Source organism: Schistocerca americana, chromosome 3 (assembly GCF_021461395.2).
Source record: "Schistocerca americana isolate TAMUIC-IGC-003095 chromosome 3, iqSchAmer2.1, whole genome shotgun sequence".
NCBI classification, from domain to species: Eukaryota; Metazoa; Arthropoda; class Insecta; order Orthoptera; family Acrididae; genus Schistocerca; species Schistocerca americana.
In genome coordinates this window covers 698,458,262-698,483,224 of record NC_060121.1, presented here as the reverse complement: position 1 = coordinate 698,483,224, position 24,963 = coordinate 698,458,262, and the positions used below count along the sequence as shown (strand labels likewise).

Here is a 24,963-nt window from a genome sequence, read left to right as displayed (position 1 = left end):
TATTGTAGTATTTTTTAACTTATTTATATCTGACAAGTCTTCCTGTTCTTTTCAGCACAATGGTATTCTTCTCTGTACATGTCAGTTTCTTACATTCCATAACTGCTTTTGTCATTGAGAAGTTTCTTCAGAAATAACGTTGCTGCAATCCAACAAAATGGAGTATTTGCATTACTCCTATGTTCGGAAACAGTTGGCATCAATTTTTATCCTTTATTTATGTCATTATCAAAACAATATGATCAGTAGTGAATACCATTTATCGTTGCATGATGCATTGGAATTGTATATAATGTGACACAGTATGAGATGTAACACAGTATACTGAACAGAGACTTGAAAGGCCTCACATTGCGATGAGCTCACAATTTAATGAAAATATGTAAGTGTGTAAATTGCTTCACCACAAGATGTTATTTTGTAAACAAAAGACCTGTTTTGTCATTACCATGACTATTTGTAAATATTGTATAAAAAGAGTTGTGCGTCATGGTTAACATGTAATTACTTATGACTGTTCACTGTAATGTGTGATTGTATTTATGCAAATGCATAGAGAGAGAGAGAGAGAGAGAGAGAGAGAGAGAGAGAGAGAGAGATTGATTGATTGATTCATGGACTGTTTGATCTTCAGCATGATGCTGGTATATATTTGTAAGGTTTTTTTTCCTTGTCATACACTATTTAATAAAAAGTCTGTCTGTAAAATATGACCTGTTTTTCATGTATACATTGTGAGGCAAAAATTGGAGATAATCACTGTTGCTGAAGAATGGAGGCAGCTGTCAGGTTCTATTTTGCAAAAGGTCAGATGACTTACAGAGAAAAAGAGGAAACTGAGAGATGAGTTTTGTCATCAATAAAGATATTTAAGATACTATCACTGTATGAAACAAAATGAGGAAATGACAGTCCACGGACTATAGCAAAGTCATCTTTAAGGAAATTTAGGAACTGACAGCTGAATCGTACTAATGGAAGAATGTTCATCGCCAAACTTCTGATGATACTCCCAAAAGTACATGTACACTGTTAGTAATAACCAGAATATGCTACGGCTCCAATGTTGGAAGTTAAATCCCTGAGGCTCTGCTGTCTCAAATCCCAGATGCTATGCCCTCCACAGGATGAGGGCGTGTGATACTATTGATAATTCTACATTAAGCATCATTACTCCTCATTTGAATTTCAACAGTTCCGCTATTTGCTAGAAGTGAGTTCCATCATATTTCTCTGCATTCAGTAATACAGCAGTATTACAGCACAGTCTACTTGCGCAGTAAATGCTGATCGGGATAAATACAAGTGTATAAGACCTAATGCTCACATTGAAGTAGATCATACTATACACCTTACGGGGTGAAGTTCAGTATCTGAAAGTTTTTAAGAGTTTATGGAAATATGGATTTCAGTTTACATTTTTAAAGAAGTAATAGCAATGTGGTTAACTTAGGTATAACATTACAATTATGAATTATTGCTGTACAGATAATTTAGTGCTAGTATTTAGACACCTCTAGTACACAATGTTATTAATTAGTAGCCTCAATGCGAGAGGACTAGTTAGACTGGAGCGTTTGTTTTTGTAAATGATATTTCAAATGTTGAAATATTTTGTAGCTGTGGACATGACAAAACATTGTGCTAACACTCGGTATGATTAAAAATGATGAAGCCTAGTACTATAGGCATGATCCAGAAACATTGGAGTTAGTGGAAAACTGCTCGAGTACCATGACAAAAAAGAAGCAAAACTGATGCGAACCAATGTGAAAACTATGTTGACCACCTTCCCATTCCCCTGCCTCTCAACATGATAGGGATAGTAATCATGAATTTGTTTGACAGTGTACCACAATTAAACTGCAATAAAACCTTGAAGTGATAAATTCTTTGAGGAGCTGTAGACAATGAAAGTAATGTGCACTGTGATCATCAAAGGATTATCTCTTCTATTATGCCGATGCTCTTTTTATGATATGTTAAGGGTCGTGCACTTTTTGGTCAGCAAACAGAAAGATGACTTTTTCAATCACCATACTCAACAAAACTGGCTCCCTGTGACATTTTCCAATACCTTAGACTGGCAAGAGACCTGAAAGGGAAATGTTTTCCTGTCGTAGAAAAGATAAACAAAAATCTGACAGTGAAAATCTTGCACTGGTGCCTAGTATTTATGCAAGAATTCAGCCAAGTAAATACAGGGTGTTTCAAAATGAATATACGGGTTTTAATGCCTTGCAGCATTTATTACATTCAACTTAAAATACATCGAATGCAAGAGGATCTCAGACAGTTTTCCATGCAAGTGTTCAATGTGAGCACCATTGAGTCGATAGGCGAATTCATCCCAAACATTGATCAGTGCATCTGGAGAAATTGTTACAACAGTGCTGTTTCTAAGGTCGCATGGATCAGCTGATAGCAGAGACACATATACTCGATACTTCATTAACTCCCAAAGAGAAAAATTGCGTGATGTAAGATTGTGTGTCAAAATTGAGGTTATGCAAAACGAGCTCCGTCATCCGGCCACTTGCGGCCAATTGAGCGGTCGGGTACAGAGTCATTTAACCAATTGTGTACTGAGTTATACCAGTGAGAAGGCGCACCATTTTGCTGCTGGGTCAAGTTCTGTTGAAGCTTCTTGTAACTGAGGAAAGAGCCATAGTTCTAGCTTATGAACATAAGAAACACCAGTTAGTTGCTTCATTGACAAAGAAAGGCCTATAAACTTTCTGCATGGATATGGCACAAAAAAAAAAAAAAAAAAAAAAAATTCAATTTAGGGTAGTCTCATTGCAAGTATACCATCTCGTCAAGATTTGCTGACCCGCTGATGTGCACATAATGTGTGTTCTCATTTCCACTTAAGTGAAATATCGATTCATCACTGAAGACAAAAATTTTCATTGTCATGCAGCAACATTTCGTTTGCAATGTTGGCACATAAATCATAGTCTGTAGGCTGTAGAGCTCTTAACAACTGCAAATGGTAAGGACATAATTACAAGCATTTCCTTAAGTCTCCACAGAGACACCACTGGAACTACTAATTCACGATTAGCATTCCGAACTGATTCCTCGGAGTAAGCATGACACTCCCTCGGTCAGCAAGTTCTTCAGTCACTCTTTGTCCTTCCGTATTCTTCCCTTTGCACACAGGTATACTGACAAAACTGAGTTGCTCTTTCATTTGATGTATTATTTATAATTTTAAGTTGAATGTAATAAATGCTACAAAGCCTTAAAACCTGTATATTCATTTTGAAACACCCTGTATTTAAGGCTTTGAAGTATATTACATTTAACGTTTCTCTTGCTTGCACCCAGTCAATAGAACACTGACATACTGTTGGTGTCAGTGGAAGTACATATGTATCTGCATTTGTACAATAAGCAGTGAGTCTCTCAAGAGCAAGAAGCCATATGAAGTTAGAAATACTTGTGTAGAAGATATAGAAAACTTTTTTCCTTCCTTGGATCTTTCTACACCATGTTTTTTGTTAAGAAGAAACTAAGTAAAGCCATGAGATAGAAGTCTGTTGTCTTGCCATTTCTGTTCTTGGGCCACCTTCCTGACTGACAGTACAGAGAATAAAGTAACCATTAAATGCATGGTGTATAATTAATTTCAGACCATTAGAACTGGTAAGTGTTAGTGCAGGCAAGGCTGTTGAGATACTCGCCAGGAGATAGGTCCTCTCCAAGTAGACATACACATTCTTAGCACTGAATTCTCAGTGGAAAAGTACTTTATGTGGCAGAATAGTTGGCCTGTGTTTGTCAAATGTGTAACTTGTTTGCCTCATTTAAGGCTGGTTTATTTACAACTGTATTCCACATGTTTGTATGCTACTCAAAGATAGTATAATCCTCTTGAGCAATGAAGCTACAAGTTCTCCAATATTAGTATATGTACCAGTACTTTTTGATTAATTTGAAGAATTTTACTGAAAAACACACATCAGCAATTCTCAGTTGTGTAGCATCAGCTATATTTCTTATGTTGCATAAACTTTAACCTACTGCCATAGCTAAAATTGCTAACACACACCTGTGAGGTGGTGCTCGACTCTGAGCTAAACCTGTTTGAATCTTGGTGGCATATGAAATTTTCATTGCTGGTATTTGGCCAGCAAGGAGAGGAAATATGGTGGCATGAAGTTTCAGATCACCAGTCTGTGTGCCAATGTCCTGGGTTAAAACTCCAATCCTCTCCACAGTGTCTCTTAAAAGTGAGGGCATTTGACAGTGTCAGTGATGATCCGTGTGGCACTGCATTTCACTCTCTCCCTTTCTTTCATCCATAATAACACAAACCCAACAACATACTGTACAATCACTCGTCACAGTCATCCACATGACACATACACTCTTGACACTTCATAACAGGTCGGAGGAAGGCAATGGCAAAACAATTCCACTGGGACCTCACTATGAGCGGCGGTGTGGAATTCCTGGATCTACATTCCCCGAGTATGAGATTATTTCGTTATTATAGACTATTTGCAACTTTTTTCACAAATTTCCTTCAACATTTTTAGTGTGGCATTGTCATTCATTCCTGGAGTAATACATTGCTTTCCAATTTTACTGCAGATATCTGTATTTATTTGTGACCATCGTCTTCAAAATCTTTCTATTTTCCAATTTTTTATTCTTCTCATTATTGCTCATTTACAATCTGTATACATTTTCATTCCTGGAGTAATACATTGCTTTCCAATTTTGCTGCAGATATCTGTATTTATTTGTGACCATCGTCTTCAAAATCTTTTTATTTTCCAATTTTTTATTCTTCTCATTATTGCTCATTCACAATCTGTATACATTTTCCAATGTTCTGTAATTTCCTCCTTGCCTGCATATTATTACTATTCAATATTTATCGAAGACACAGTATTTTCTTGCATTTTTATCCATTTTATTCAACCTTGTTCTTACTTTTGGGTACATTGTTACTGTGTTCTCGATCTACGCAAATTTATTTTAAAGCCAGTCACCTAAATCTTCTTTTTTTACTTCTTTTCCCAGTGTTTTATGATTTATTCTTTCTTCCAGCACACTAAGGACTTGTCTCTCCTGCAAATGATTTGTATGACATGCAAAATGTGTTTCGTATTTCATTAATGCTAGTTTTGTTAGCTCATCTACTTTTATTCCCAGTTAATTGTATTTTTAATATGCTCTTAAGCATCTGTTTTGACCTTAATTTAAAATGAGATCCTTTGTATCTCTGGTTTACATATTGTTTGTTCTTGACACATATGGCTATCCATTACAAGTTTAAGACATCAATAAATATTGCTTTCTGGTCAAATTTAGCTTTTTTATCAGTCCTCTTTTTCATATTGTGTAATTGTACACACAACAAACCAAAAATCATATCTTTCAAAACATCAAACTTCGTTTAGACCTAAAATGCTATGCTGTCAGTCTTAATGGTGGGCAAACAGAAAAAGAGTGAAGATGCCTATAAACTATTTAACTTTCATTATGCTTCAAAGCTATGGAGAACTATCCCCCTCCCCCACTTCTCTCCCTTCCATCTCTATCATCCTCTCTTCATCCCCCCCTCCCCCGTCTATCTTTCTTCCTCCCCCTCCCATCTGTGTCAGCCCCCCCTCCATAAACCCCTCCCCCCCCCCTCCCCCAAAAAAGTCATATGGTTATGTGTACTTATGCTATAGCCATACCAACAACATTTGTGTTCTGATAATAATTCATAGTTTCGAAGAATAGTGGAATTTCAGCAGTTAAAGGAGCTTCTCCGTTAGATTTGCACACCCATCTACCGCCCAGTACTTGACTGTCAGTTTGAATGGTGCTCTGTCCTCTTAGCATAGTTCGATATTTTTCTTCATGACTTACTATTGATACTGCCATTTTATTAATACATTGTTAATCTTTTTCACCTACTTGGATTTATAGCTTTAATTGAAGTTTTTGATTAATTTGTAGATCATCCTCTAATGCTTTGTTATGGATGACTTTGTGAAATCTTATAAAAAGTTTGATTTCTGTTGTGGCCTTTCATCTCTTCTTTCCAGAGTTTGTACATGTTTTTTATGTAGAATTCTGCTTCTACCAATTTGTGAGTGGATTTTTATCTTTTTAAAATTTTGGTTATGTAAAATGCAGTGGAGTCACTGTAGGATTACATACTTTAGTTGAGTCAGTCAGTAACTCCTTTATGTTTTCTTTACTACTGAGCATTACTATTACCACATACTATCCTATTTTGTGCTTTGATTACCCCTGATTTATTACCTTTTACACCCAGATTTAATTTTAGCAGTTATATTTTTTACTTGTTTGGATTGTTTGCTGTGTATCAATGTGTGAAATGCTAAGTATCTCATTAGACATACTTACAGTTTGAAATCATGTCAATTTACATACCTTTATTGTTAGCTGGGATCATATTACTGTCTATTTTCACAAATATTTTTGTTGACTATTGGAATGCTTTAAATGGCACATATCAATTTGGGGGCAGCTTTTCTTTTAAAATAGTTTCTTTGGGCAAAGAATGGGGGGAATTTTTTGTTTGTAGATATCTAACATTTAGTCTAGAGAACTGGACAGTTCTCTCTGCAAATTAAAAAAAAGGCTTCAAACTAAACTATGTAGATAAAGCGTAAAAGTGAAAGATATTTTGAATATTATAAATTTATTTTCATTGTACTCATCTATACATATGTAACTTACATGCTTTGTACATCATTTTTCAGAAAAGTGGAAAGTAGCTTACAACAAGTTATTTGTCTATTTATAAGATAGGAAGGAATACATATGCATTAACAGCACAGAAAAAAAATCCCATAACGGCATTTCATTTCTGAAAACCGGTGCCAAATATCACAGCAGACAGTGTTGACTGTTGTTGCACCTAGTCCCGTGCAACCATTCCATTTATGATGTTAGCCAGGGCATTTCTCCTTCGTCTCCAGGAGCCAAGCCCTTGGGCATGGCATTGTAGTGTCCTGTACCATGTCTTTGTTCTTTCCCCATCCTCACCCTGGGGAGTAAGAAAAATAAATTATTTATCAATAAATTTTTATCAGTTGGTCTACAGACATTACAAATTTCTAAAGTATGTCATTTTCCTGAGGAGGCTGTTGTTTTACTTAATTATTTAGCTATTAGCTAATCTATCAAACTACATCACAATTAACGCTGGTGTACTGTTACATTCCACACATCACTAAGAGAAAAAAACATGACGTCTCTGGTAAGAATTTCACACAGCCATCGTAGCTATGGGCACAACTATCACAGATGTGAAGTCCATATGTCTCTGTTCCATAGAGCACAACGTATTTTAAATTGTTATTCATGCCATGCTAATGGATTCTAATGTGTTATGTGTACTGGTACACAGTTGCTGGAAGGATCCACTCTTTCAATTTAACATATGGATTTCACATCTGTGATAGTTACAGGCATGCTTGTACCTACTACAGTTGTGTGTAACTTGTATTAGAAATGCCTTCACATGTTACTTTTTTTCATGAACTGGTGTGTGGAATGTAACATGATATAAAGATAACAATTTTTATTGTGAAATAAAAGGGCCAGAAGTTACACTTCATTTCATTATTTAGTAATAAGCTTATTTTAAAAATAAAAGAACGGGCTACAGAGGAAAAAAACTTCCTTTAAGCTATTTAGCTGTAAGTGATCCTTACTTCTTACAGTGAAATGCCCGATGAAACATTTTTCTGTGGAACCATTTTTTATACAGTCACATTCAATATGAAATTTTGTCAAATGAAATACATGGTAATGGACGAAGTTACTTGCCTTGAAAATATAGGTTTCCTTAGATGCCAATTCTTGCACTTCAAAGTAGTCTTCCCAATCAGTCTCACAACATACTATGCACTTGTCAAGGAACAGGGGATCCTGCCAAAAGAGAAAGACTGTTTTAGAGCTTGAACTAGAAGATATAAAATTTTTATTAATTTTTCTGTGAAACAGTTGACTCACCCTTAATAACGAATATCTGCCACTCTTCTCTCTGACAAGTAACAAGGTGGCTTCACGAACCCCAGTCTTGCGGGGAAACATCAATAAATCATCAGGAGGCTCAATTTGATATTCTTCAGATAGCTGCAACACAAATGCATATAAAATGGTTAAGATTCAGATGTTACCTTTGACAAGGAAAGCAATTTTACAATAATTCATGTTAAGATTCAGGAAAGGCAGTATGGAACAGTATCTTTCGTTTACAAAATACTGTTCTTATTAGGATGATACAAATAATATAAATGAAGGATGTCCAAGAAGTGAGTCTCCATATAACACGATCAGTAAAAGAAATTTAAAAAAATGGTTCTATCATAGTAAGTTATGCTAAATTGAATATTTACAATATGAACTGCACAATGCTATTCTCTCACTGGTCCATCCCATTCTTCCCCCCAGTGGTTATTGTAGTATCAAGGTAGTATTTTATGTGCAGCCCAGAAATACTCGTCTTTGAATGTGGTACAGGTAAGCTAAAAGGCTGGACACCTCTGACAAAAATAACTTGTCATGGCATTAAGCAGTTGCATCAAACAAATTATATACTGTACACAGTCATTGTTCAGTAAAGTGGGAGGTTTAATATTTCAGTATAACTGTGGAATTTTTTTTTAATTGCGGGAAACGGTGTATATTGAAGTCATCAGGCCAGTGGCGATGCAGCAGAGGCACCAGCTGTGACTACAGGCAGCCACACATAATTCAATGTGTTTAATACACGCATAAAAAAAGGTTTTGCATCACCCCGGTTCCCAGAACTCCTGAAGATAGATGTTGACTGTGGATATTGTGTCACAGACATAGTCCCTTTGACTGTTCAGAGATGTCACTAAACCGCCCAAAGATGTAAACAACCACTCATGAGCAGCGCCTATTAGACGGAGAGGGTCTGGGAGTCGATCAGTTCCTGTCATTCCAAGGGAAGTGTCCAGGCATCTCAGAGTGAACCAAAGTGATGTCGTTTAGACATGAAGGGGATACAGAGAGACAGGAACTGTCGATGACGTGCCTCACTCAGCTGAGTGTTGCATTTGCCTTCAACCAGACAATTGTTGGAGACGTGTTTGGAGGAAACCCGATTCCCTGATGTTTTGGGGTGGCATTACGTGGGGCCAACGTATGCCGCTGATGGTCCCAGAAGACAGCGTAATGGCTGTACAATATGTGAATGCCATCCTCCGACCAATAGTGCAACCATATTGGCAGAATGTTGCGAGGCATTTGTCTTCATGGATGACAATTTGCGCCCCCATCGTGCACATATTGTGAATGACTTCCTTCAGGATAATGACGTTGCTTGACTAGAGTGGTCAGCATGTTCTCCAGACCAGACATGAACCCAATAAAAAATGCGTGGGATAGATTGAAAAGGGCTGTTTATGGGCAACATGAGCCACCAACCACTCTGAGGGATCCACGCCGAATCGCCATTGATGAGTGGGACAATCTGGACCAACAGTTCCTTGATGAACTTGTGGATAGCATGCTATGACAAATACAGGCATGCCTCAATGCAAGAGGATGTGCTGCTGGGTATTAGAGGTAACGGTGTGTACAGCAATCTGGACCACCACCTCTAAAGGTCTCATTGTGTGGTGGTACAACATGCAATGTGTGGTTTTCATGAGCAAAAAAAGGGCAGAAATGATGTTTATGTTAATCTCTTTTCCAATTTTCTGTACAGGTTCCGGAACTCTTGGAACCAAGGTGATGCAAAATTTTTTTTGATGTGTGCATTAAATCTCACACACTTTATCTTAAAAGACTAACATTGCAAACTCAACATAAATCAAAATTTTATTATTGTACCTGATTCAAAAGAAAAGTCTACTTTCATAATCATACAGGGTGAGTCAGAAAGAATGTCCCTTTTTAGTTGGCCGTTGTGACTGTGGATGCATGCAACGGCAGCCAGTGACATGCTAGCAGGATTTATTTATTTGTCCAGATAAATCTCTTTTTAAGTACATATATTGTACACAGGATATTGGACAGAAAAACCTTTTTAGCTATTGGATTTTCAAATGTCAAACATACATTTTATAAATTTTTATGACAAATTGGATCTATACAATTAATAATTACAAATTTTTGAAATACTGTATATTTATAACTTATTTCTACAATTAAAGATACAAATTACATTTTTTTCTTGCATAAGATACTGTGAGATTGAATAGTAGCAGTTTTTCAGAAGGTAGGATGTCACAGACTTTTTAAAGCTTTGTAGTTCAGTAAGAGATTTTGTATGTCTTGGTAATCTGTTGTAAAGTTTTGTTCCTGCATGATATACACCTTTTTGGCATAATGTGGTGTTACAATGATTAACATGCATCTCATTGTCTGACCTGGTACTGTAATCATGGACAGTTTTGTTTTGAGGAAAAAGGTTTTCTTTTCTCAGTATGCCTTTTTTGACATGCGTGACTATTTCCAGTATATAAATGCAGGGAAGGGGTAGGATCTTTAGATCTTTAAAGAAAGGTTTGCATGATTTTCTGCTGCTCACTTGTTTCATTATTCTTATAATTGCCTTTTGTTTCCTGAAAACTGTTATGGCCTGATGTACATTTCCCCAGAAAATGATACCATACTTCAGTATTGAATGTACACGAGCAAAGTATACAGCCCTAACTGTTTCTGCACTAGTACTGTTGCAGAGAATTCTTACCACATAGCTCATTTTTGCTAGTTTTGAATTTAGGGCTGTGATATGAGTGTTCCATTTAAGATTTTCCTGGATATGAATCCCAAGAAATTTAGTTCCATTTATAGCACTAATGTTTTGGCTATCTAGACATATTACAGGTTGTGCCGGATTTTTATTTTGATCAGTGTGGAAATTCATGAGTACCGTTTTTTGGGGATTAACTATTAGCCTGTTTCTGGAAAACCATTCAGACACTCCTTTTGTAATATCTTTTGCAGATGCAGTAAGATTTTCTTCATTTTTCCCTTCAATCAATAGACTGGTGTCATCTGCAAACAGTACTGGTTCAGAATCCCCAACGTGTGATGGAAAATCATTAACGCAGACTAAAAAAAAAAAAAAAAAAAAGGGAAGGGACCTAAAATGGAGCCCTGTGGAACACCATGACTTAGTCCACATGGTTCTGAAAGGTGTACCTGGAGTTCATTTCCTTCCATGTACTTAATTTCAGTTACCTGAGAGCGATATTCCAAATATGATTTAATCCACTGATTTGGCACACCTCTTACACCATACCATTCGAGCTTCCTCAGGAGTATAGAATGATCAATCACATCAAAAGCTTTTGTTAGGTCCAAGAATAAACCTGAGATATTTCTGTGATTGTCCACTGCATTTAAGACATGGTTTATCAGATTGAAAGTGGCAGTTTCAATTGATCTCTGTGGTCTGAAGCCATGTTGACATCCAGAAATAATATTATTCTTGTCGAAGAATGTAATTAGTTTTGAAAGGAACACTTTTTCAATAATTTTCAAAAACCCTGACAATAGGGACACAGGCCTATAGTTAACCATACATTGATGATCACCTTTTTTATATAGGGGTATTACTTTTGCCATTTTCAGTTGCTGAGGGAAGACACCACATGATAAGGATGAATTGCATATGTCCAATAAAGGTGAAAGTATTTGTCTTGCTGTTATTTCATAATATAATCTGGAATATCATCAATACCAGTTGAATACTTACTCTTCAGTGAATTAATGGTATTTAGGAGCTCTGTTGGGCTTACTGGACTGAGGAACATGGATATATTATTTATTTCAATAGGGAGTGGGAAATTCAGTTATAAGCAAGGGCCCACATCTCGTGGTCGTGCGGTAGCGTTCTCGCTTCCCACGCCCGGGTTCCCGGGTTCGATTCCCGGCGGGGTCAGAGATTTTCTCTGCCTCGTGATGGCTGGGTGTTGTGTGATGTCCTTAGGTTAGTTAGGTTTAAGTAGTTCTAAGTTCTAGGGGACTGATGACCATAGATGTTAAGTCCCATAGTGCTCAGAGCCATTTGAACCATTATAAGCAAGGGAGTGGAAAATTCAGTTATAATGGACACTTTGCGTGTGCAAGACTCTGTCCATGTGTTTGAGTTTTACATTGAAACGAAGTCAATAGTAATGATGTTTCTGCAGATTAAACCATCGCAAGTCATTCCGGATGGCCATACCAAACGTCATTGGTGAGCTATGTGATGCATGTATGGGTCAGTGCATTGTAGCAACTCTCCTGGACAGCCCTGAAATGTGAGGATATGGGAGTACCTCGACCATGAATAGGCACCAGTTCAAACAAGTCCTCAATGAACACTCCACCACAGATTACAGATGTGGCAGCTATGGCAATGTATGGTACACTTTACACCTAAATTTGCAAGCATGGTCTTACAAGCCACAGGTAGTGCAACACTTAAAACCCACTTACAAGATTTGGTTTTGTGACACATTTTTGGAAATATGAGCTGATAATCTAGGAATTGTTGAGAGCTTGATGATGACTGATGAGTCCCACTTTGTATTGTCAGGAGCAGTTGAGAAGCAGACTGCCATTTTTGGGACACTGAGAATGTACAGCAAGTCCACAAAAAGGTGTTACACAGCCCAAAATTACTGTGACTTCTGAGTGACATGTGTCTATCATTCAGAATTTTGTCACCCCTGCACAACAGCAGCATCCCTGCAGAATCACGTGGCATCAACAGCATGGTGCAACAGCACACACTGCCCATCTGTCAATGGACAAATTGCTTGAACAGTTTCCTAGATGTCTCATCTCCTGTTTTGTTGATGTGGCTTCCACGGTCTGATGGCTCCTGTTTTGTTGATGTGGCTCCCACAGTCTGATGGCTCCTGATTTATTCCTCTTTGTTTATCTTAAGTCCAGAGTGTGTGAAAGCCACCCTGAAAACCTCCAAGCAATGGAGGTCAACACCTGTAGAAAAGTTGATGGTATTCCTGTTGCTGTACTGGAGAACATTTTGTGTAGCAGCTTCATAGCTCATCTACATTTGAGTGCTCTGATAAAGGTGGTGCTTATCTGAGTGATGTGATCATTTAGAAGTCAGTGCTACATAATGCATGAAACTCCAAAGGCTCACTAACACATCTGCATTTGTGAATCATGAAGCCCTATGTTAACAAAGTTTTTGTATACCATGAGAACATTTTGTTTCCCCACAAACTATTACATTCAGTATTTATATGAATATGACATGACTGGCAGTTGTGACTCATACATATTGTATTCACAAGATACTTGTGCTCTGTGTTTTGTGAAACCCACAATTTCTAAATTTCTGAACATATAAAGCAGTTGCCGATCTTTGCACCACTCAGAATCTTAAAAAAATTCAGCTGGATACTAGTACAGCTTTTCTTCGGTAGTACTTCATTATAGATAACACCATCATCAGCAAAAAGGCTAATGTTACTGGTAATATTATCTGCCAGGTCATTTATATACAACATGAGCAGAATTATTTCAACACAGTTCTGTGGGGAACATCTGAAGTTACTTCTACATCTCTAGATGGCTAGGAATTGAAGATAAACAGGTGAATTCTGCTGCTGAAGTAAAATGGAAAAACAGTGCCGATAAAGCAGGGCAATTTCCATCTCTCATGGACATCCCGTGCCGAAAAATAAGACCATAACACAGATAAATTCAAGTTAACACAAATACATAAGCTTGTGATCTCAACAGCAATAGTGCATTTACATTTAGTCCTGCCCTCAACTCTCCAGTCCTATATACAAGTAGTGTAGTACCAATGTAGTGGGTAAGCAAAGGGAAAATGACCTGTGTGTCCCTAGCAGTAATATATCTGCCACCAAAATCAAGGAAAATGTGTCCATAGTTACAGGGTCTTGGAATAGTGTGATGACCGTTCTATTAAAAAAGATGAAGTGGTGTTTATCATCTACTTTCTAGCACATATTTTAACCGTGCACCTGCCAGCCATCTTCATGGGACTCAGTTTGAGATGATTGGCAAGTGCCCAGTTGAAATATTGTGCATGGAAATAGACGGCAACTGGTCACAATCTTGAAATGTTGGGTGTTCAGTATGCTGTGAAGATGTCAAGATATTTAACACTGTTATCATAATGTGTATCCTAAGATGGGAGGTGAGATGCTAAGAACACATGGGCAGCAAATTGGCACAAGTAATGATGCATTATATGCAACTGTACATTCATATAAATTATATTAGTGTAGTGTGGTTTTGTAAACTACTACTACAAGTATTTTTTAGATAAAAACACTATCCTCTAATTACCTTTCCTTTGGTAACTAGAAGAGCATTGATAGGATTCAGTTTGATTGTTCGGCCTTTTCTCCAATTATTGTCTGTAGGATTTGTGTATAAAAGCTTTCCTTCCATGGAAAATGTTGCTTCTTCATGGTTCCACTCCAACACTTCAAGAGCCATCTAGAAAAGACAGAAATATTTGTTATGAGAACTCTGAGTTGAGGCACAAAAAATGAATTGGAAAAAATCCAAGTATAATTAAAAAGTGCCACTGATCATTTCAACTACCTAGGAGCATGCAATTTTACTGTATTTTACATGCTTTTGGAAACTGATGAGAATTTAACCACAAATTTCTCTCACTGACATGCTGCTGCTATAGAGAAGATAGGAACAACTCTGTCTATAAAAATTACTGTAACATTTTCATACTAGTGTAAGTGATAACACTGTTTGAAAACTTTTAATACAGTCTGAATGAGAAACTAAACAATTAAAATTTTCTAAGCTGTAAGCAAAAACTATAACTATAGCAGTTATTACTGGAAGATGATATGAACATCATACTAATAGGTGTCAAGAAGTAAACAACAAGCAAATTTACTATGAGTTACAAAGGTGGAGGAGGAATAGAAAACACATGGGTAAAACAGCAGAGAAATGACAAGTTTTTCAGAACTGATGATCCTGATGGGAGCAAGGGAGTATTTCAGATCTTTGTCAAGGGCATACATTTCTCTGTATTCCATCTTTAGACATGTTTGGTGAAATTTTACGACAAAATGAATACTCTGAACAAAAGTATTTTTTAATATTTTTACAAATGCAGTCACATAAGAAATAAGAGGAGCTATAAAGCAATGACAATTTTTAAAATCGAGAGTCTACAAGAGATGCCTACAGTTTAGGGGCTGATAACGAGAGTAACAGAGGAAGTAAATTAACTATATTTCTCAAGTAAGAAAAAAATAAAGGATTACATAAATACTCAGAGTAGATACAGTACGGCATGGCAACTTACTTTCTTAGTGAAACATGTTATTGCACACAAAACCTGGTAATCAATAATCTGCTATGTGATTACACTATCAGTCAGCAGTTGAACTGCATACCTATATGGCATGAAAGCACAAATTAAACAAATGTAGCCAAATATTTTCTTGCCACTCTTCTTCGATGTATGGGAATGTTACTTCAGTAAGCAACAGAAATCTAGTCTGCATATCCAGACATTATTTTGGGGCAAACAATCAGAGAGCATATGGCATGTACATCTGTTATTTAACATGAAAATATCTCAGTTGCTAATGTCTTCACAATTATTTTTTATACAGATATTGAAAAACTACTCATCAAATAACACATTTTTATTTTTTGTCATTCTTAGTTGTCTTATTCTCCATACCAGCAGAAGTAAAATAACAACATTGCTGATCATCATCCATTTGATTGATTAGATACACTGAAAACTAGCCTTTTGTCTGCTAACATAGACTCGAACATTCATGAAATTTAGATTTTGGTGGGCCACAGATGTTTCTCCAATTACATCTGATAACAAAAGAGTACCCACATAAGATCTGCATTCATCACATATAATTTACATGGCATGAAGAAAAGGTGAGTAAAAAATTACAATCTCTGTCTTTTATTAAGAATGACAAAAGTCCAGCCAAAGAATAAACACTGACAGTGCATTTTAAAGTTTACATAGTAAACTCTGGAAATCAACTTGGACGTTATCCCATAAAGCTAATAGATCCAACTGAACATGAAATTGTATTGTAAAAATATCCCACTTACTAAGTATACTACATATGCACTTGTATTACATGATTGTCAGGAGGTTCATGTAGTTATAACAGGATCTGTATTGTTCACTGCATGAGTACCTCTTTCGTATGGGCCAGTATGTTCAAACCATTTAATTTATTCTATTTGAAATAGTAGCAGTCTTCATGTATCTTTAATAGATTACCATTTTTGTTTTATAACTGTGACATGGTTTTCACTATGCTTACCTTTCTGAGTTTAATATTAATCATGTCACTTTCACTGCTTAATCTTCGCCCATTGATTATTGATATACGTCTCCAAAGTTTCATGGTGCTGATGTCCTTTGCTTCCTAAAATGAAAATTAATATGATGAGACATCATCATGTTGTTACTGATGGCAACTTACCTCTTAAGATTATTAGTTCATAATAGTTTTTAAAAAGCCAAGGGATCATTTGTTTAAAGACTTAACTGTGCTTTCACAAGAGAAAATTAAGTACAGAGCTACAGAGAATCTTACAAACTGTGTCATGCACATACATATCTTTGTATTTCTGTGTTTAGTAATACAGCATGTGTTAATTGCATTTACTGTTTTTCTGTTTCTTTCTGCGGGCATTTCTTCCTAGCTGGAATTCTGACAGCAATGAACCCGCAATGAACAGCAGCAGCTACTTCAACATATTAAGTGAATTCATCAGACTGTGTTCACTTCAACTATGGATCTGTCCCATGAATACCACTTTTATGAACAACTTAAGACAATTGGTGACTTCCACAGTGACTTGCATAATATTTTTACCATCGGGATCAGCCTACATTGCGTGTTAAACACCTAAGTGCTCTTCTACCATCAATTACTGCTTGTGTCTGTATATGTGTGGATGGATTTGTGTGTGTGTGCGAGTGTACACCCGTCCTTTTTTCCCCCTAAGGTAAGTCTTTCCGCTCCCGGGATTGGAATGACTCCTTACCCTCTCCCTTAAAACCCACATCCTTTTGTCTTTCCCTCTCCTTCCCTCTTTCCTGATAAGGCAACAGTTTGTTGCGAAAGCTTGAATTTTGTGTGTATGTTTGTGTTTGTTTGTGTGTCTTTCGACCTGCTAGCACTTTCGTTTGGTAAGTCACATCATCTTTGTTTTTTGATAAATTTTTCCCACGTGGAATGTTTCCCTCTATTATATTAATATCATTAGAATAATGGGAATGTTTGAAATGAGTAGTGGCAGCCATGGGCAGGTGGCAGCACTGTGGGTTCATAACAGTTAGTGAGTTAACAGTCCGCCATTTCACTAATCATGGATCTGTGGAACAGACAACAGCATGTGTTAGCCATAAAAATCTTTTATAAAAACAATGGTGGTTTGGTATGGCTCAGAGAGAGTTTCGATGTTTTTATAGTTTATGATGACATAATGCCATTCCTTCAAAACGTGATAAAATGTTGGATTAATAACTTTGAAGAGACTGGATTTGTCCTCAAGTGTACAAACTACAGATGGTGCAACAACTGAAGGACAATGATTACCAGTTACGATTAGGATTCTGTAGACAAATGATAACAAAAATAAACAATGACAGTGAATTTCTAAACAAATTGTGGATATCAGATAAGGCACATTTCCATCTCATAGGTTATGGGAATAAACAGAACAACTGTTACTGACCAAACACAAATCCTAATGACGTTCATGAGCGCCCTTTACAAGCTAGTAAAGTGACAGTATGGTGTGGTGTTTCATCACATGGGATTATTGGACTGTATTTTTTCACAGATGAACAGGGAACCACAATAACTGTCAATGCCGATCATTACTTGGAGATGTTACGAACTTTCATTACACCTGCATTGAACAATTTTCCAAACATTCAAGAAGCCTGGTTTCAACAGGATGGAGCGACATCACACACTGCACGGAAATCAATGGCATATGTGCTAGAACTGTTTGGCAAGCGTGTGATCTCACAATCTGGTAATATTCCCTGGCCCCCAAAATCGCCATATTTATCCGTTTTGATTTTTTCTTGTGGGGTTACCTCAAGAGCAAAGTCTACACGACTCGATGAAAAACCTGGGATAAGTTAAAACAGAGAATTACAGATGCAATTCACAGTATCCCAGCTCAGATGTTGCTGTGGTCAATGAGGATTCTCAACAGCAGATTTCACGGATGTATTTCTAGAAGAGGACGCCATATTAGGGACGTATTAAAAAAAAAAAAAAAATGATAAATGCCATCAATGTTTGGTAAATTTGAAAGGTTTCAATTACTATGAATGCAATTTATTTCCTTCATCACTTCTAGTGTTATTGGATTGTGGAAATGTTCCTGTTTTTCTGTGTCAACTTGTGTAACAAATGCACCAAGGCCCAACAGAAGGATTCACACATCTGCAATCCCCTACAAGACACTATAACTGTTTGATTTGAGTGGTTCACTATTGCTGATTCCTCCATACAGTTCTTGTATGACTTGTCACAGAACTGCTTCTGCCCATTAGTCTCACTCACTCACTATGACAAAGCCTATTTTCAATATACTGCATGGACTGTCGTACTCAGGTGTACACCTCACTACTTAACTTGTTACGGACCAATTGTCTGACCAGATGTGAAGTGAGACTGCAAACTCTGGACGAAAAACCTGGACAGCTTGCCAGTGCAGCAAGACTGGTCAACATGTACAGCCAAAACACATGCAATATAAAATACCCAAAGACCAACTGCAGTGTGTACAGCTCAACCTAGTCAGCCCCTTACTAAATTTGGAAGCTTTACAGTGTGTTCTTTCTGCAATCAATCACATCACCTGCTGGACTGCGGCAACACCCTTGCCAGACACAACGGTGCAAACAACAACGAGGGAATTTGCACAATTGTGTATATAACATTCTGGCTGCCCGTCATCCATCACTACCAAACAAGGCCACCAATTTTGAGTCTGCTCTATTCTCCAAACTATATTTGTGGCATCCATTGCTTCTGCACCACAGTATACCATCCACAGAGCAATGGTTTGGTGGAATGCTGATCTCAAACAGTCACACCAGCACTTATGTGTTGTGGGGCCACTGGACAGTTTCCTTACCCTGGCTTCTTTTAGGTGTGCATTCTGTGTTCAAAGAAGACCTCCATGCCTCTTCAGCAGAGATTTTACAGGATGTTCAATTTACTGGGAGATTTTGTCTTTCTGGTACAGCCAGCAATGACTACAGAGCTACCAGTCTGCACAGAGCTACCACTAGTCTGGAGAGTGAAACAACACAGCATGCAAGTAAGAATACTGCCATCCTAGCCCCATGGCTCAGCATAGCTGAGCACTCTGCCACTACAACTTCATAATCTCAGTGCTGACCAGCAATCCAACTAAAGTCATCCCTGATGACCCCCCCCCTCCCCTCTCCTTTACTCATGCCACCTGTCCTAAGAAGGGGAGCTGTGTACTGCACTGCAGCCAGCCATTGGATGTTTGGTCATGCAGAACTTTGGAAAAAAAAGTCAGCATCTGCAACCTTCGGTGACCTCCTGCTTCTGCTTCAGGCTCCTGGGGGAAGGCTGGGTGGGGTGGGTGCTCCATAGGGACCTCACCATTGATGATATAAAATATTAGAGAACAAGACTCTTTGGCCCTAAGTTTAGCTTCCCACAAGGAGCATGTCTTTGAATGAGCTAGTTTGTTGTCAACAGCTGTACCATGCACACATGTTTATTTGTATGTCTGTGTTTAGTAATGTAGTGTGTTCTAATCACTTTTACTGGTGTTCTGCTTCTTCCCATGAGCATTCCTAGCTGGAATTCCCACGAGTATGTAGTTCATTAGTGTTATTTTTCCCAGTTTTACCCCATTTAACGTGCATTTTTTGCAAAGTCATTGAATATTTCTTGCTAGGAGTCATTGTGCTCATATGTCTCCAAGGCTTCAGTTTCATAGCCAAAGCTCTGATTCTGTGATGAAATTACTTTCATGGTATCCTCCTAACTTTACTTAGAACCATTACTGACTTTCTCACATGTCACATACTTTATGTAATTCATGGCATACTAATCTTGAGTTTCTGGCATAAACCATTCATTTTTTCCAGAAATGAATGTTTGCTGCTGGCTGTTCAAACAACCAGAATTCAGCTTACTTTATCACCTGTTAACAACTAAAAGCTCAAGTTTTACATTGCAGTAGTTGCCTTCTAAATATGATGGAGAAACAAGACTAGTGTAATTGTCAGTCAGTGGAGTACTGAGGTACAGCAACTAAAAATCTATCAAGGGAAGCCAAGGATTGTAGTACATTATGTACTCACAATTAGCCCCATCCAGTTAAGGTAAGGTTTCAAGTAATTACAACGTCTGTCTGGTCATGCCTGAGCTGCTCTGATTTCTCAAAAGCTCTATTCTTACTTCTGAAATCATTACTAACTAGCACACTCGATAATTTCTGTGGGCTGATGATACAGCTCATGCTATATCAGTACAAAAACATGTTTTTATACATTCTTTATTTTCATTGATATTGTCATATCAAGTACAACAGTATGTATACTCACTGAATTGATATGCTCAAGGTGCAACTCAATCTTGTGCTGAGCTTGCTTGAGCAGTTCTCTTCCCTCATGATGTGCAGGAGTCAATTTGTATAGCCGTGCCAAAAGCAGGGGATATTTGGTAACTCGCTGCACTGGTACCTAAAAGTAAGAGATAGTACAAGTACCTTAACATGTAGAAAACAATGGCATACGAACAAAAATTGTGTCTAAGTAACAGTCAAATACCAGGTACATTTACCATTAGCTGAAAAATTTTCTCTGGCTGATTTTACACCTTGGCAGTCTACTAATATGCCACAGACATATAATTAGAACAAATAAAATGATGTTTGTAAAGGCTTTTGATGTATTTTCTCAGTACTGATCATTTGTGACAAATTTCAATTTTTCAGTTTGGAAGAATCTATAAGTTTTTAAGTTCATATTGTGTTTTGCACCAGAGACTTCTACCCTTCAATAAAGATAAAAATGAATGATGTGTTACTCACCATTAAGAAAGAGTTGAGATTCATGCGTCTCAATACAGCATTTTCCATTTGGGAAACTCTAAGGAAAATGCGAAGAATTTCCTTTTCCTTCTCAAGATTCGATAACAGCATTGAAGCTGCTCCCTGAAAAATATGGTACATTTTCAGTTAAGCAAGAAATCAGTCTTATGGGTAGTCTGGGAGACAATTAAGCTGGTTTTTCTACATTTATATTGTTAAATTATTGTGATAAACAGTCTAATAAAATGTGCTTTATCGTGTTGAGTTTTACACACACACACACACACACACACACACACACACACACACACACACACACTGAGGCAAGTAAATGTCCCAGAAGATTTTTTGTAAAGCACCTACACTTCAAATACTGATGACATCTGCAAAACTAATTATATTGCATTACGTGTTAAATAAACCAAACAAAAATCACTTTTAGTGACACGTACAGAAACACATACATGCTGTAGGCTTACATATTTCTGGAGAATATGAAACTTACAAGCAGTATATAAAATGATCAAGCTTAAAACTATGTGACAATACTGTTACTGGGATTTAAACAGCATAAGCCAACTACAAAACTGAAAAGTTGTGGTTGTAGTTGCAGTACATTATATCCGAAACTCCAGACTTGAACAGTAATCCTCTGTCCGCCAATGAAGATGTGAAGCTCCATAAGGCCATTAGATAAAATGTCTCCCTACATCAGGAGCTCACCAGTACTACCTGGTATCTTTTCATCGTGTTTCTATTACTATATCAGCCACCAATTTTCCTCTAGATGAAATGGAATATATGTATTAGGTCAGTAGTAGAGAATGTGAATAGTCAACTTCAGTTTATTGGGATAAGTTTAGAATAATGTAGCTCATCTATGAAGGAGACCACATATAGAACACTGGTATGACCCATTCTTGAGTACTGCTTGAATGTATGGGATCCCTGCCAGATTGGATTAAAGGAAGACACTGAAGCAATTCAGAGGTGTGCGGCTAGTTTGTTGCCAGTAAGTTTGATCAACATGCATTTTACAGAGATGCTTCATTAACTCAAATGGGAATCCCTGGAGGGGAGACCATATTCTTTTTGCAAAACACTACTGTGATAATTTAGAGAACCAGCATTTGTGGCTGGCAGTACAATTCTACTGCCACCAATGTAGATAACCATGAATACAAAATAAGAGAAATTAGGGGTCTTGTGGAGGCATACAGAAATTTGTCCTTATGTTGCTTGATCTGAGAGTGGAACAAAAAGCAAATGACTGCTAGTGGTACAAGGTGTTCTCTGCCATGCACAGTATTGTGGCTTCTGGAGTATGTATGTAGCTATAGATGTAGGTGCAACTAGAATTATTGCACAAAATTAAGCAGGATTCACCTGAGAAGATCCCTCCATCCATTCATGGTCCAACCATGGAGTTACCGACTACACAATAAATCAGCCTTTGTCCACAGTTCCACAGATAGAGGTCCACTATTCTGAAGTTCCTGAATGGGCTTGTTCAGAATTGGCAACTCCTGAGGCAGTTGTAAGCTTTGAGACAACTGTGTAACAGATGTTGTTTCATTCATGGTGGTATTTGCACCATGGTAACTGTGCTGTAGTGTGGTTACTATTTCTCAAACTTGTATCATTTTGTGAGAAACAATTCCACTACACCCAACTACCATACATAATGAACATCACCTGTCATGGTCTAGGATTCACTGAACATCATCCACAGATATGACTGATAATAATTGTGGGTACTGTCAATGGAAGATCTGTAGATCTGAAGTGGTCTATTGCCTTCAGAGCATTCCTGAAGATGCATTTTAACAGCACAATCCTTGCATATCTGTGATAGGAAATGTTCAGAACTCCACTCTATGACAGGACTTGCTTTTTCCCTGACATCCTCTCATATGTGTACAATTTCTGTTGACATGGATGCTGTTTCCCACTTTGTTGACTGGCTCATGACACTTGACCAGTAAACAAATTACATTTGGATTCTGGTAGAAGCTGTCTCAATTGGAATCCTTAAGTGACATACTGAATTTTGAGAAAACACAATATATACAATTCTGTGCAGTAAATGGCATAACACCACAGATAAATAAAGACTATGAACAGAAGTCTGTTGCTAAGGCAGAATATTCAAAATTTCTGGGTGTACACACTGATGAGAAATTGAATTGGAAGAAACACATCGATGATCTGCTGAAACGGCTAGGTTCTGATACTTATGCTATTAGGTTTATTTCAAATTTTTGTGACAAACATATCAGTGAATTAGCCTACTATGCCTATTTTCATTCACTGCTTTCATGTGGCATCATATTTTGGAGTAATTCATCATTAAGAGAAAAAGTATTCATAGCGCAAAAGCATGTAATGAGAGTAATAGCTGCAGCTGCAGCTGCAGCCACCAAGATCACCTTGCTGAAATTTATTTAAGGAACTCGAGATTTTCACAGTTCCTTCACAATACAAATATTCACTTATGAAATTTGTTATTAATAACCTATCCCAATTAAAAAATAACAGAAAAATGCATAGCTACAACACTAGAAGAAAAGATGATCTTCACTGTTCTGGGTTAAATCTGACTTTAGCACAGAAAGGGGTGAATTATGTTGCCACAAAAATCTTTGGTCATTTTCCAAATAGCATTAAAAGTCTGACAGATAGCCAACCAACATTTAAAAACAAATTAAGAGAAATAAAGGATTTTTTAAAGTTTTTTTTTTATTACCGCTACCAGTCACAAACTTTGTCAACTATTGTATTACTTATTTATTTAGCAACACATTTTGAGGGTTAAGCCTCATCTTCAGGCTTTGGCATAACAAAAACAACTTTTAAATAAGGTCATACGGATATTACACAGTCTTTTTGTATATGCTGTGGTCATCTTTGTTCTTCTGGCATATAAGAAAAGACTATTTAATATCAGTTTGACCTTATTGTAAATTTGTTTTGTAATGCCTTTTAGCCTGAAGATGAGGTTTAACCCTTGAAAAACGTTGCTAAATAAATAAGTACTACAACAGTTGACAAAGTTTAGCAGTAATTAAAAAAAAACCTTTACATATTTCTTGAGACAGTCACGGTCGAAAAATAGTCAAAATGGCTTCAAATTAAGAGAATTTCTGAATGAATGACAACTCCTTCTACTCAACAGACGAATTTTAGATAGGCCTATTAGAAAAAAAAAAAAAAAATTGTGCAAGGAAACTTATGTTAAGGGGAGTACGTATGGTGGATTTGGTCAAAAAGTGACATTTTTGCATTATTATCTCTTATTAATATTTGATCTCTCCTGAATAATTTGATGCATTATTTGTCGAAAAATTCCAATTGGAAGTGTAGTTTTTATCGTTTCAAAGTTAATAGTGCGTGTGTAAAATTATCCGGTCGTTCTGCACTGACTTCCCTAAGTATCTCTATCTCTTCAACTATTCAATCTAGAAGGCTGTGGTTTTCAGCTATTTATTCCTTGAAACCATGTTAATGTTCGTGTTAGGAGGTTGGATGCACTGCGTAAACAGAAATGGCGGTATTGCACATACATTTTGTTTATTTACTTTGTGGTTGTCATGTTTCATAAGTTTTGAACTGAAAACATAGTGAAACTTCCTGGCAGATTAAAACTGTGTGCCCGACCGAGACTCGAACTCGGGAACTTTGCCTTTCGCGGGCAAATGCTCTACCAACTGAGCTACCGAAGCACGACTCATGCCCGGTACTCACAGCTTTACTTCTGCCAGTACCTCGTCTCCTACCTTCCAAACTTTACAGAAGCTCTCCTGCGAACCTTGCAGAACTAGCACATGGCTTAGCCACAGCCTGGGAAGTAAAGCTGTGAGTACCGGGCGTGAGTCGTGCTTCGGT

At 37.2% G+C, this 24,963-nt stretch overlaps 1 protein-coding gene across 1 annotated transcript in view; it reads right to left on the bottom strand.

Moving 5' to 3' along the window:
• Nucleotides 1–6,659: 6,659 nt before the first annotated feature.
• LOC124605614 overlaps nucleotides 6,660–24,963 on the bottom strand; it is a 116,977-nt gene continuing 98,673 nt past the window's right edge. Inside the window, exons 9-15 of the mRNA XM_047137421.1 lie at nucleotides 21,079–21,201; nucleotides 20,591–20,728; nucleotides 16,293–16,397; nucleotides 14,299–14,451; nucleotides 7,996–8,118; nucleotides 7,810–7,911; nucleotides 6,660–7,024 (exon numbers count right to left, since the gene is read on the bottom strand). Of these exons, the coding sequence (XP_046993377.1) occupies nucleotides 6,896–7,024; nucleotides 7,810–7,911; nucleotides 7,996–8,118; nucleotides 14,299–14,451; nucleotides 16,293–16,397; nucleotides 20,591–20,728; nucleotides 21,079–21,201 (873 nt within the window). The 3' untranslated portion in view covers nucleotides 6,660–6,895. The remainder of the gene's footprint in view (nucleotides 7,025–7,809; nucleotides 7,912–7,995; nucleotides 8,119–14,298; nucleotides 14,452–16,292; nucleotides 16,398–20,590; nucleotides 20,729–21,078; nucleotides 21,202–24,963) is intronic.